Source organism: Monodon monoceros, unplaced genomic scaffold, assembly GCF_005190385.1.
Source record: "Monodon monoceros isolate NGI ecotype Baffin Bay Population unplaced genomic scaffold, NGI_Narwhal_1 Super_Scaffold_4, whole genome shotgun sequence".
Taxonomy (NCBI): domain Eukaryota; kingdom Metazoa; phylum Chordata; class Mammalia; order Artiodactyla; family Monodontidae; genus Monodon; species Monodon monoceros.
In genome coordinates this window covers 19,199,431-19,211,840 of record NW_021703781.1, presented here as the reverse complement: position 1 = coordinate 19,211,840, position 12,410 = coordinate 19,199,431, and the positions used below count along the sequence as shown (strand labels likewise).

The 12,410-nt window shown below is 37.8% G+C and overlaps 1 protein-coding gene across 6 annotated transcripts in view; it reads left to right on the top strand.

Annotated features, from left to right (window-relative positions):
- Positions 1 to 12,410, top strand: part of RUFY2 (RUN and FYVE domain containing 2) — a 45,834-nt gene that overhangs the window by 31,058 nt on the left and 2,366 nt on the right. For 5 of the 6 annotated variants that reach the window (XM_029245069.1, XM_029245072.1, XM_029245068.1 and 2 more), the window contains 4 exons: positions 2,626 to 2,755; positions 3,082 to 3,176; positions 7,560 to 7,608; positions 12,258 to 12,335. In XM_029245069.1, the coding sequence (XP_029100902.1) occupies positions 2,626 to 2,755; positions 3,082 to 3,176; positions 7,560 to 7,608; positions 12,258 to 12,335 (352 nt within the window). Of the gene's footprint in view, positions 1 to 2,625; positions 2,756 to 3,081; positions 3,177 to 7,559; positions 7,609 to 12,257; positions 12,336 to 12,410 lie in introns of those variants that run through there. The other variant, XR_003796998.1, reaches the window with a different exon arrangement.

Genomic DNA, 12,410 nt, shown 5'->3' with positions numbered 1-12,410 from the left:
GTGAAAGTAATTTCATTTCTCATTGGGTGCCATTTTGGTAGAGCATAAACATGTTAACAATTTGGAGATCAAGGGGATCCCTCAGAAAAATTGGAACTGTTTCTGTAGAAATAGGCAGTTGGGACTTTGTCCAAGAAAAACAAATTCCATTTTTTCACCTAAAATGGAAATAAATTTTTTTGGTTTCTGATTATGAAAATATTACATGCTGTTGACCAAATGTAAGAAAATATGGAAAAAAGTGAAGAAAATAAAAATGGGATATACCTTTTTTTTTTTCTGGCTGTGCTTGTGGCATGAGGGAACCTTAGTTCCCAACCAGGGATCAAACCCAAGCCCCCTGTAGTGGAAGTGCGGTGTCCTAACCACTGGACCGCCAGGGAATTCCCTGGATATACCTTTTTCTAACATTTTGATGAACATTCTTTTTGGGTATGCATAGATATTTTTTGCTTTTTATCAGTAGAAAGAGGATCATGCTACGTGCTGTTTAGTATCTTGTTTATTGTATTTACTACATTATGGACATTGTATCATATCAGTTACTATAGGTCTACACTATCGTATCTCAGTTAACCTAAAGGAATCATTTAGCCTGAAAAATTGTGCTTTATTGTTTGAATTTGCATATCTTTGATTACTAGTAATAGCCTTTTGTATTTCTTTATTTTGTGAATTGCCAGTTCATAGCCTCTAGTTTTTCCTCTGTGGTGTTCAGCTTTTTAATATTTATTTATATAAGAGCTCTTTATGTGTTTATTGTGGGTTTTTCACATACAGTGAAAATGTTTTCTAAGTTTATAGTTTTTTTGTGTGTGTTTTTAAAAAATTAATTTATTTTTGGCTGCATTGGGTCTTAGTTGCTGCTCACGGGCTTTCTCTAGTTGTGGCTAGTGGGGGCTACTCCTCTTTGCGGTGTGGGGTCTTCTCATTGCGGTGGCTTCTCTTGTTGCGGAGCACGGGCTATAGGCATGCAGGCTTCAGTAGTTGTGGCTCGTGGGGTCTAGAGCACAGGCTCAGTAGTTGTGGCATACGGGCTTAGTTGCTCCGCAGCATGTGGGATCTTCCCGGACCGGGGCACGAACCCGTGTCCCCTGCATCGACAGGTGGACTCTCTACCACTGCGCCACCAGGGAAGCCCCTATAGTTTGTTTGTTCGTTTGTTTGTTTGTTTATTTATTTATATCTTTTTTTTTTGCAGTACGCGGGCCTCTCACTGTTGTGGCCTCTCCCGTTGCGGAGCACAGGCTCCGGACGCGCAGGCTCAGCGGCCATGGCTCACGGGCCCAGCCGCTTCACGGCCCATGGGATCTTCCTGGACCGGGGCACGAACCCATGTCCCCTGCATCGGCAGGCGGACTCTCAACCACTGTGCCACCAGGGAAGCCCTATTTTTAAACTTTGTTCATAGTGGTTTTTTTCATTTAGACGTTTTACATTTTTATATAGTTCTTTTTTCCCTTTATGGTTTCTGCCCTTCGTGGTCAACATGTGTTTTGACAATATATTTTAAATAACTTAAAAACAAAATTTTTCCTTTGCTTTTTCTCTCAGTTTTTTCTGATTCTGGATGATGTGGCCACTCAACAATGCACTCACTCTGTACTTTGCTTACTTCAGTGTTAGTAGCATATACCTGTCCCTCTGTATCCCTTTTAAATTTGTGGTGAAATGGTATTTATCAACAATTTGTAAATTCCATTTTGAGGTATTTTGTCTCTTCAACCTTAATTATAAAATCTAAAATTGCTTCACTGAAAATAATTTGGCTGTAGATGGAAATGCTAACTTTATGAGGAAACAAAAGTAATCATATTAACACAAAAAAATAATATAATGTAATACGGTGATATTCTCAATATTATGACATAACATTATAATTAAAAATGTATAGTATTAGGAACTATGGCATTATTAGTATATACCTCACCTGTTACAACTACTTATGAGCAATAATTATTGGAATTATTTTGGGGGGGTTTCCTAAAATGTAAGAATTTGACTACTTTTGTTTTTCCAGCTAGCACCTGTTGTTTGAATGATGAAATAGAGCTTTCAAATGTGAACTGGCATTTTCAGACAGTGTGAATTTTCCTCTAGTGTCTCCCTGGTCTTAGCTCTGTACTGTAATGGGTCAGCTTCCAACAGTAATCTGCAAAGTAGCACTTGGCACCAGGGCTGATTTTTCTGTTTCTGATGTTGAATTGATTTTGTGGTTGCTGTAATCCTTATATCAGAATAATACTTTTCATTAGTTTGTGGTAAAAATTTTCTCATGGCCCAGAACATGGTTCCATTTCTAAGATATAACCAGTCTTTATAGTATGGTGTGCCCTTCCACGCATTTTCCATGCTTATACAGCATTTATGTATACAGAGTTAATAAATGACAAATTGTCATTTAGCAGGAGGTTTTTGTGATTGACAAATTAACTGAGACTTTGAGATCTGAAAACCCTGTGCTACTGAACTTGTTTTCTAAAAAATATTTGTGAAAGAAACTACCTGAAGAATTGCATTACAAAGGTGAAAGTAATCAACCAAAGAGATGCTGTTAATGAAGAATACATACAACCGTCATGTGAGAAACAACACTGAACTTCTCTGTATTATTTGTCATTCAAGGGTGCAACTGGAAACCGATCTGAAGATTGAGAAGGAATGGAGGCAAACTTTGCAAGAAGATCTTCAAAAGGAGAAAGACACCTTATCTCATCTTAGAAATGAGACCCAACAAATCATTAGTCTTAAAAAAGTAAATAATGGTGGTAAAACTTAAAAAATTCTATCTTGATGACAGTTAAGTTATTTAAAAAGAGGATCAAAAAAAAAAAAGAGGATCAAATAATAATTTACTTTTATACCAAGGAAACAGAGTATACTGGTCATCTTTAAAAATAACAGTAAGGAGATTAAATGAATGGAAAATAGCTGATAGTTGATAGAGCAGCTTTTTTTTCTTTTTAGAGCAGCTATTTTTTATGAAAAGCTGAAGGATACATTCCTATCCTTTAATTGTATGTATGCAGTGTCTAGTTTGTTTCTTTTAAATTGCATTTTCTGTCTTTTATTGTTTTGAAGGAGTTCCTTCACCTCCAGGATGAAAATCACCAGTTGAAAAAAATATATCACGAACAGGAGCAAGCTCTTCAAGAACTTGGCAACAAACTTAGCGAGTAATTTCTCTTTTTTCCTCCAACTAAGTAGTCATTGACCCTTATTAAGTTATGAGTGTGCCAAACCAAGTAGACAGAAGAGTTTAAATATAAAATAGAAAGATATGAACTATTAAAAACAAAGCCAAACAGCAACTTTAAAGATTAACAAATAAGGGTGTGGATTGGAGAGATTTTTTTAAAAGTTCATTTTAGTAAGTGTTAGCTCTAAACATTTTCCAGTAGATGAAATCTAAGACTCTTGTTTAATTTCTTCCAATCAGAGAATTCAGAAGTTCATTTAATATATTTTTCTCAGAACAAAAGTCAAATTTTCAAAATATATGCAGAGAACTTTTTCAGACAGTTCTGAGAAGGAGCCAGCATTGTGAAAAGTGAATGGTATTTGATGTTGTCTGGAGTTGAGGCTTGACTTCATGCATTGTGGTTGGTTCTGTCACAATGAAGTGTTACTGGGTTTATATGAAGACAAGAAGGAGAAATGGCGTTCTGTCTTTCTCACATTTTCCTCCTTATTCCACATGGTCTGTGTTTTGGATTAGCTTCATCTTTGTGCCCTGATTGAACATATTGTCAACTATCTAGGGTAAACTCTGGAGTGTTTAATTTAGTATTGAATGTACCACTGTCACATTAAAAAAAAAATAGTGTCATTTTTTTTTTAATACAAAAAAGTAAAAGAAAGCCACAATGACCCATAAGCCTATCACCTATATAAATCCCTTTGATGTTTTATATGGTTAGAAAATTCAGAGAGCACCAAAAGGGGACTTCCCTGGTGGTCCAGTGGTTAAGACACTGCGCTTCCACTGCAGGGCACGTGGGTTCCATCCCTGGTCAGGGAATTAAGATCCCGCATGCCATGCGCAGCGCGGCCAAAAAAAGACAAAGAGCACCAAAAGGTATAAAATAAACAGTTGCCTCCCTCCTCCCAAGTATCAATCCCCAAAGTTAGCTAACCTCAGAACAAATCCATATATGAGGATTTCATTATATATATGGATATGATTAGCTATATATATATGTCATATATATCTTTTGTAATCATTAAACTGAATAGAAATACTGGAATGGAGACTTAATTGCTAAAGTTGGGATTCCATTAGGAAGTCTTGAGAATGATTACCAAGGGCATAGTAAAGAGTAGTTCCCTGGGACTTCCCTGGTTGTCCAGTGGTTAAGACTCTGTGCTTCCAATGCAGGGGACGCCAGTACGATCCCTGGTCAGGGAACTAATATCCCACATGCTGTGAGGCTCAGCCAAGAAAAGAGTAGTTCCCTAAAACCACAAAAGGAAATACCAGCTCTCAAAAAGATAAAGATGTTTTTGTTTCTACAAAGAACAATTTGCATTGTGATTTCAATAAGCAAGATTTTTATTCTAATCTGGCATCCATTCATTGATCATTTTGAGCCAGACCAGGTGCTGATTTTCCATGTATTCATCCGACACATACTATGTGCCAGGCACTATCCTAAGTGCTAGGGACTCAACAGTGAACAATCCCCACAACAAAAAATATATTTACATTTATTTAAGATCATAAAGGTTTAATATGAAAACAGGTTAGAATAGTAAAACAAGGAATGTGTATTACTTTTCACCCATCTCCCACTCAGTACTAGAGACTTTATAGTTGTATTAAAGGCATGATCACTTAGATGTCCGGATAGCTGAATTCAGAATATCGTTGTTTTCCTTTTTCCTTTTATTTTGGTCATTGATTCTCAAATTATAGTTTTGTTTTTTTGGTGTTTTTTTGCTGTACGCGGGCCTCTCACCGCCGCAGCCCCTCCTGCTGCGGAGCACGGGCTCCGGACGCGCAGGCCCAGCGGCCACAGCCCATGGGCTCAGCCGCTCTGCGGCATGCGGGATCCCCCCGGACCGGGGCACAAAGCCGCGTCCCCCGCATCGGCAGGCAGACTCCCAACCACTGCGCCACCAGGGAAGCCCCTCAAGGGTTTTTTTGACTACTAAATTTTTCCCTTGTATACTGACTGCATACCTAATCCCTGTGTAACGGCACTGTATGCATGTTCTTTTGAAGTTTGCTGGTTTGTGTGTGTGTGTGGTAGGATTTTTTTGTTTTTTTTTTTACTTAAGAATATGAGTTAAAAAAAAAGAATGGGTCTTCCCTGGTGGCGCAGTGGTTGGGAGTCCGCCTGCCTATGCAGGCGACGCGGGTTCGTGCCCCGGTCCGGGAAGATCCCATGTGCCGCGGAGCGGCTAGGCCCGTGAGCCATGGCCGCTGAGCCTGCGCGTCCGGAGCCTGTGCTCCGCGGCGGGAGGGGCCGCGGCGGTGGGAGGCCCGTGTACTGCACAAAGAAAAAGAAAAAGAATAAAAAAGAAATTACCAGGACTCTTCCAAATGTAGTATTCTGTAAATGCTATTCTTTCCATATAAAGAAACTTACAGATTTTTTTTCCTCAAAGGAGGGGTTTCAGGATTATCAGAGGCTTGTATAATTTATGGATGTTTTCCTATAGTGTCATAATTGTATCACATTTATTACATTCTCATGTTTTATTTTGACCCTTCTCTATGCTGTTTTTATTCTGTGGAAATATTTTCACAAACAAATACATATTTCTAAATAGAATTTAATTAAAATTAATAATACAGACATCTGTTCCTTGTCTGGGACAAGGAAAAGTTGTTCTTGTACATTGTGTTTAGTGGAACTGTAACTGATACTCTTCTTCTTATCAGAAGGGGGCAAGCTTTTTAGAGTCCATATTTATGAATAGAGGCATTTTAACCAGAAATATATCAATACCAGTAAATTTTCATATAGAAAGTATTTCTGTAGTGAATGCCATTAAGTAAGCTCTTTTATTCCATACTTAGTTTTTCTATATAGCAGTTACTGTTTTGGCCAAAATTCCCACCAGCATCAATTTTCCTTGGATACATTTTGTAGATGTGAATTCAGCCAAGAAAATTTGATTACTCTGTTAATATTTTTATACTGTGTAATTTTACATTGATTATTCCCACTGTAAGAGTCATTATGCACCAGATAAAAGACTAACACTTTGTTTTTATGTCTTGGAACAGAGCATTTGTAGGGCAAAGCAAGTTTCCTAATGTTCTGCTTCAGTAGCAGAGACTTTAGTATTTTATGTACCTTTTGATCCAGTAATTACATTTCTAAGTTGTTATCCTAAGAAAAATAATACAAATGTTTTGGTCATTTCAACTTTAATGAACAATTTTGTGGCAAAAAAACTTGAAACAAGTTGAAAGTTCAGCACTGGATAATTATATAAACTACATACTTCATATTCTTTTTCATGGTATATACCATGTAACCATTTAATATAATGATGTGGCAGATAGTAATAACAAGTCAGTAGCTCTAAGCCTTTCAGGATATATTGTTAAGTCATGTGGGAAACCGTGTAAATAATTTTTCCATTTGAAATACACATACTCATTGATATTTAGAGATTATCATCTCTGGGTAGTGGGATCACAGATAATTATTGTTGTTTATAGTCTGTATGTTAATATGTATTTTCAAAAGGTGAAAAACTGTCACAATTATATCTTCCTTAATATTTCCACTCTCACTTACCACTCTTTTGCATCTGCTAGAGAAATAGTGTTCATAATGGTTAACCTGTCAGCTTTGGGGTCTCAGAGGACCAGGGTTTGAATTGTGGCTTCCCCAGTTACCACCTAAACTTCAGCAGGCCTCACTTTTTTCATCTTGATAAGTGTTTTTGAAGACTAAATGACATTATGCATGCAAAGTTTATAGCATAGTGTCTGGTACATCATAAGCCTACAGTAAATAATAGCTGTCATTAGTAGTCATAACCACATGAAAACACCAATATGCTTTTTTTTTTTTAATTTATAAATTTATTTATTTATTTTTGGCTGCGTTGGGTCTTCGTTGCTGTGTGCAGGCTTTCTCTAGTTGTGGTGAGCGGGGGCTACTCTTTGTTGCGGTGCCCAGGCTTCTCGTTGCGGTGGCTTCTCTTGTTGCGGAGCACAGGCTCTAGGTGCGCAGGCTCAGTAGTTGTGGCTCACGGGCTTAGTTGCTCCGCGGCGTGTGGGATCTTCCCGGACCAGGGCTCAAACCCATGTCCCCTGCATTGGCAGGCTGATTCTTAACCACTACGCCACCAGGGAAGCCCAATATTGTTTCTTTAAAAAAGCAAATTTTAAATCTCAAAACTATTTTTGCTTTAGGACATTTTGGAAATATAGGAAAATATTAAATATAATCCCACTAGCCAAAGAAGGTCATTAGAATAATATAGTATATACAATTTTATATCCTATGAAAATTCAATACCTTTCTAATGAATTACTAGACGGTCTATATTTTAAAATGTGTACTGAAATTTGGACCTATTTATAATCTTTTTAGATCAAAACTTAAAATAGAAGATATAAAAGAAGCCAACAAAGCATTGCAGGTGAGTGTAAGTATTTTCCTCAAGTAGGAAGGTATGGATATATGTGAAAGTCTCCAGTAAAGGTAAGGCCCTGTGTACTATTATTGAATCCTGGGATATATAGAAGCAGAAGCAGTGAATGGGGAGCTTGTAGGATGGGGTCCATCTCTTCCCTATACCTCTAGAACACATTATTAAAATTCCTCATGTTGGAAATGACCTTGGAAATAATTTTGTCCACTTTCCTACAAAGTGTGGCAAGATAGAGAGAAATTGCATTTGAATTTGATAATCCTTAAATTCCTGTGCTAGTCTATTACTTACTAGTTTTTGACCTTCATCAAGTCAAATATCCCCATGGAGTCTCAGTTTTCTCTTCTGAAATTGGCTTATGATTTTGCATAGGGTTGCTTTGAATATTGAGTAAGTTAATGTATATGATAGTGATTTGGTACAATTTATTAGTATATGGTTCTGAATGTATCTGGATGCAAGAATCTCTTTACAACAGAGGAGAAAATGTGAGTACTTCAGTGGCAGATGGCTTCCTACTACACAAGCTACCCATTTGGTTTATGAAAGTGTTACATGAAAGTAATTTAAAAAGTCAAATTGTACTAGGGAAACTTAAAAAAACAAAACAAAACGGAAGCAGTCTCTTGTTTTCACCCTCTTGTCCCTTATCTACCCCAGCTCCTGCCACCAGAAGGAGGCTACTTTTAATTCCTTTAGTTGTTTCTTCTGGTATTTATTCCCCTATTTCTTAAGTACTATTTAGACCTATCTATTGCCTCATTAGCATGGTGGATGAGGAGTTTTGTTCAGTCTCACCCTGGTCTGTCTTCTCTTCACTGCCCTCCCAGTATAATTAAGTAAAAGTTTTTGTGACATTTACTGTGTATTCTTTATTATGACTATTTAAATATTGTTCCTTGCTGGACCAGGTAGTATATTGCAATTATATTTTCTTTCTTGAACTACTTTTTATTTCCTCTGGAGTTAATATTTACTCTCCCCCCTACCCGCCCCTTTAAGTTTTGTTATATTTGAGCATCAGAGTTTTCTTATACTTTCAAACAATTCTGTAAAGTGCTTCTTGATAAAAGGTTTTCACGTAGTAATATGAGTCGGGTAACTGGTTAATTTTCTTTTTCCGTCGGAGTCATCCCTTCTGGAGTCTTTTCTTTACTGCTCCTGTCTGGTCTGGTCACTCTTTTTCTTTTTTTTTTTTTAAATAAATTTATTTTATTTATTTATTTTTGGCTGCGTTCGGTCTTCGTTGCTGCGCGGGCTTTCTCTAGTTGCGGCTAGTGGGGGCTACTCTTTGTTGCGGTGCGTAGGCTCCTTTTTGCAGTGGCTTCTCTTGTGGAGCACGGGCTCTAGGCGTGCAGGCTTCAGTAGTTGTGGCGCACAGGCTTAGTTGTTCCGCGGCATGTGGGATCTTCCCGGACCAGGGATCGAACCCGTGTCCCCTGCATTGGTAGGTGGACTCTTAACCACTGTGCCACCAGGGAAGTCCCTCAGCAGGCTTTTATTCGCTCAGTTTTCCTTTTTAAAATAGCATCCTGTTATTTTATCTCTGAGGATATTCATTATAGTTTCTTTAAAGTTTTATTTTGCTACTTCCATTCTGTTTCTTCTGAATTCCATTCTTGGGTTTGTTCTTTGGTTGGAGTACCTCATGCCCCAATCTTTCCTCAAATGTTGGATAATCTCCCAATTTCGATAAAAGGCACAAAAAAAAAAATCTTGAAAGCCCTGTGTGTGTTGGTTAGGTGGATGGGGATGGGTTGTAATAGACTGGTAGGCCTCAAGCATAGAAAAATCTGTTAACTACCGAACTGATGGGTATCCTTTCTCAATGTTAGTACCTACAAGACTTCTCTCTGGGGCAGTTGACTTTCTCTAGAGAAGGATCCTCTAATATCCTGTTAGGAGGGTTTAAGCTGTGTGGCTGACATTCTGGAACTGGGCAGAGAAAAATAGCCATTTGTTTGCCGAGCAGTAGCTTGCTCCCTTCTAGTTTTGGCTCTGCTTGTAAACAGCTTTGTTTCGTTGAGGAAGCTACTTCAGCTGTCTGGGTGTCAAGTTTTCTTATTTGTAAAATGAAAGCTTGAAGGTGCTGATCTCTGAGGTCCCTTCCAGCTAATACACTAGGCTTACCGTACAGTGTACAGCTTTTCTCTTTGGGAGAGGGGCAGGGTAAGTTAAGTCAAATTAAAATAAGTCTGGAAATAAAGTTGGAAGCTCAACCCTGATGTCAGAAGGTTACTTCTGAACCAAATGATACTGCTTGGAAATCTGCTTCACATCAGGCTCTCCATCCCTTACAAATATAGCTGGGCAGGAAGCAAAGTTGCTTCCACTAGGTGGCTTTGGGACATTTGGCAAATCACTTTCCTTTTTATGGTGTTCTTCAAGTTGGATTGAATTATCTTTACGGCCCCATCTTGCTTTAAAAGAAAATTCCACGATTCAAGTCATATGACTCTGCTGGTGTGTCTGATATGAGCTGTCTAGGTTTTTCCCTTTTCTTTTCTTTTTTTTTTTTTTTAAACCTTCACTTCTTACAATCCTGTGTTTGAAGGAGCCTTAGACTGCCTGAAGTGCAGTAACCCAACACCATTTGTCTTACCTCTGCTATATCAGATAATAGCTGCTGGTTAAGACTGTGAAATAAAAACAGCTGATATTAACCTTGTGACCTTGATCTGTGAATACTTAGTCCTTGTCTCACTTTCTTCAAAGAACTCTGTCAGGTAGAAAACGCTTTCAAGACAACTCAGGCTTTTGAGAAATATGTCTGTGGGCTCTTCTGCTTGGAAGACTTTTCTCTCATTAGCTGGTAAAGGTCTTATGCCTTAGAGGTACACTGTTGTAGGTGGCACTTGTTCCATCTCCCAAGTGGTAATCAGATATACTTGGTTCTTTGGAAGCAGTGGCAATGTAGCTTAGCCTGGGCTGTTTCTGAAAGGGAGATGTGATGAGATTAATCAGAAGCAGAGGACTCTTCTTTCACTTAGGTCTTCTTGAAATAAAATGGGCACCACCTAACAAAGTTGCTTTCATAGGGGAAAAAAAAAATGCTTTTTCTAGCCAAGAGCTCGGTTAGTTAAGAATGTGTCAAAATTTTCCCTCCAAATTCTTCAATAATTGTTTTCAATTTAAATCAACGACAACAACAAAGAAAGAATGGGTCAAGTTAGAAATTTTAGGTATCAAGTTAACTTCCACCTGTTCGACACTACTTATATTTACCACTAAAGTTTACATAGTAACTATTAAATTTGTGAGTTACAGAAGGTGAGGGAAATTAATAGCAGTGTAGAACTGAATTTAAGGTGAAGTCTTACCTAAAATAACGAAATCAATCATCTGATTTCCAAAATCTCTTCAAATTTTGTGGATTTGCTGTATATAAGGTATATATACATAATGCCAGACTCATGCATTTCACATAATGAAAATTTATCCTTCAGTGTTTGTGGACTGGATATTCTTTAGGGTTCTTTCCTTTTTTTTTTTTTTAAGTGTAAAGGGTTTTTTTTTTTAAATTATGTGTAACACAAAGTTAAGTCAATAAATTTTTAAGGAATTTCACATGTTCTGATTCTTTCCACTGCCAGTTACCTTAGTTCCTCCAAACTCATAATCTTCAAGATAAAATAGCCCTTTCAAAAATAAGTTATCATGTGAGTCAGCCCACAATTCTTTTAGTTAGGCTTCTTTGATCTCCAATGAAATATGGACACACTTCGGGATTCCTGGTGGCGCAGTGGTTGAGTCCACCTGCCGATGCAGGAGACACGGGTTCGTGCCCTGGTCCGGAAGATCCCACATGCCGCAGAGCGGCTGGGCTCGTGAGCCATGGCTGCTGGGCCTGCGCGTCCGGAGCCTGTGATCCACAACGGGAAGAGGCCACGGCAGTGAGAGGCCTGTGTACCACAAAAAAAAAAAATATGGACACACTTCAAAATTCTCCTCCTGTAATCTTTGGGATCCAGTTTCCTCAAGTGATTTACTTTAGGACCATGTTTAGTGTCAGGAGATGGATCTTCCTGGTTCTGAATTTGACACCCTCTAAAAATGTATTAGGTTCAAATCATATTCACTCCTAAGCCATCACACCCTAGAACAGTACAGATCATTGGGATATGCCAATACGTAAGATAAAAAGTTTGACTGTTACGTTTTTAATAGTTTACTTGGCAGCTCAGTTTTGTGGTTCTTTCCCACAGATCTAACAGGTAGTTCTATGAGTAAAGGAAACCACAGTTAATCTATGAGGCATTTCCAACGATGTAGGTTTACTAGGGTTCTTTCCTTAAAGAGAATTACTTTCCATAATAGATTTTTGTTAAAAACATTTGTCATGTTAATGTTCAAATATTCTGTTGTAAAGAGAATAAAATGAACCATGACCCAGTTTCACTATTTATCAATATATGGCCAACCTTGCTTTATTTATATTCAACCCACATCCCTTCTTCCTCACCCAGATTATTTTGAAGCAAATTCCACACTTGTTAAATCTACAACTATTTCAAAGAAAAGGACTCATTTTTGGTTAATCTACATATCTATTCCTATAAAATGCTCTTAGTTGAAAATATTTTCACATGTAACTTTGTTACCAACTTGAGCATTAATATTTGTATTTTTCCTACTAGGGACTGGTTTGGTTGAAAGACAAAGAAGCAACACATTGTAAACTTTGTGAAAAGGAATTCTCACTCTCTAAGAGAAAGGTAAGGGAGATAGGAAGTGAGTCCAAAAGTTATGTTGCAAATATGGCTAATTTTACTCAAATTTTTTTTCTCTGA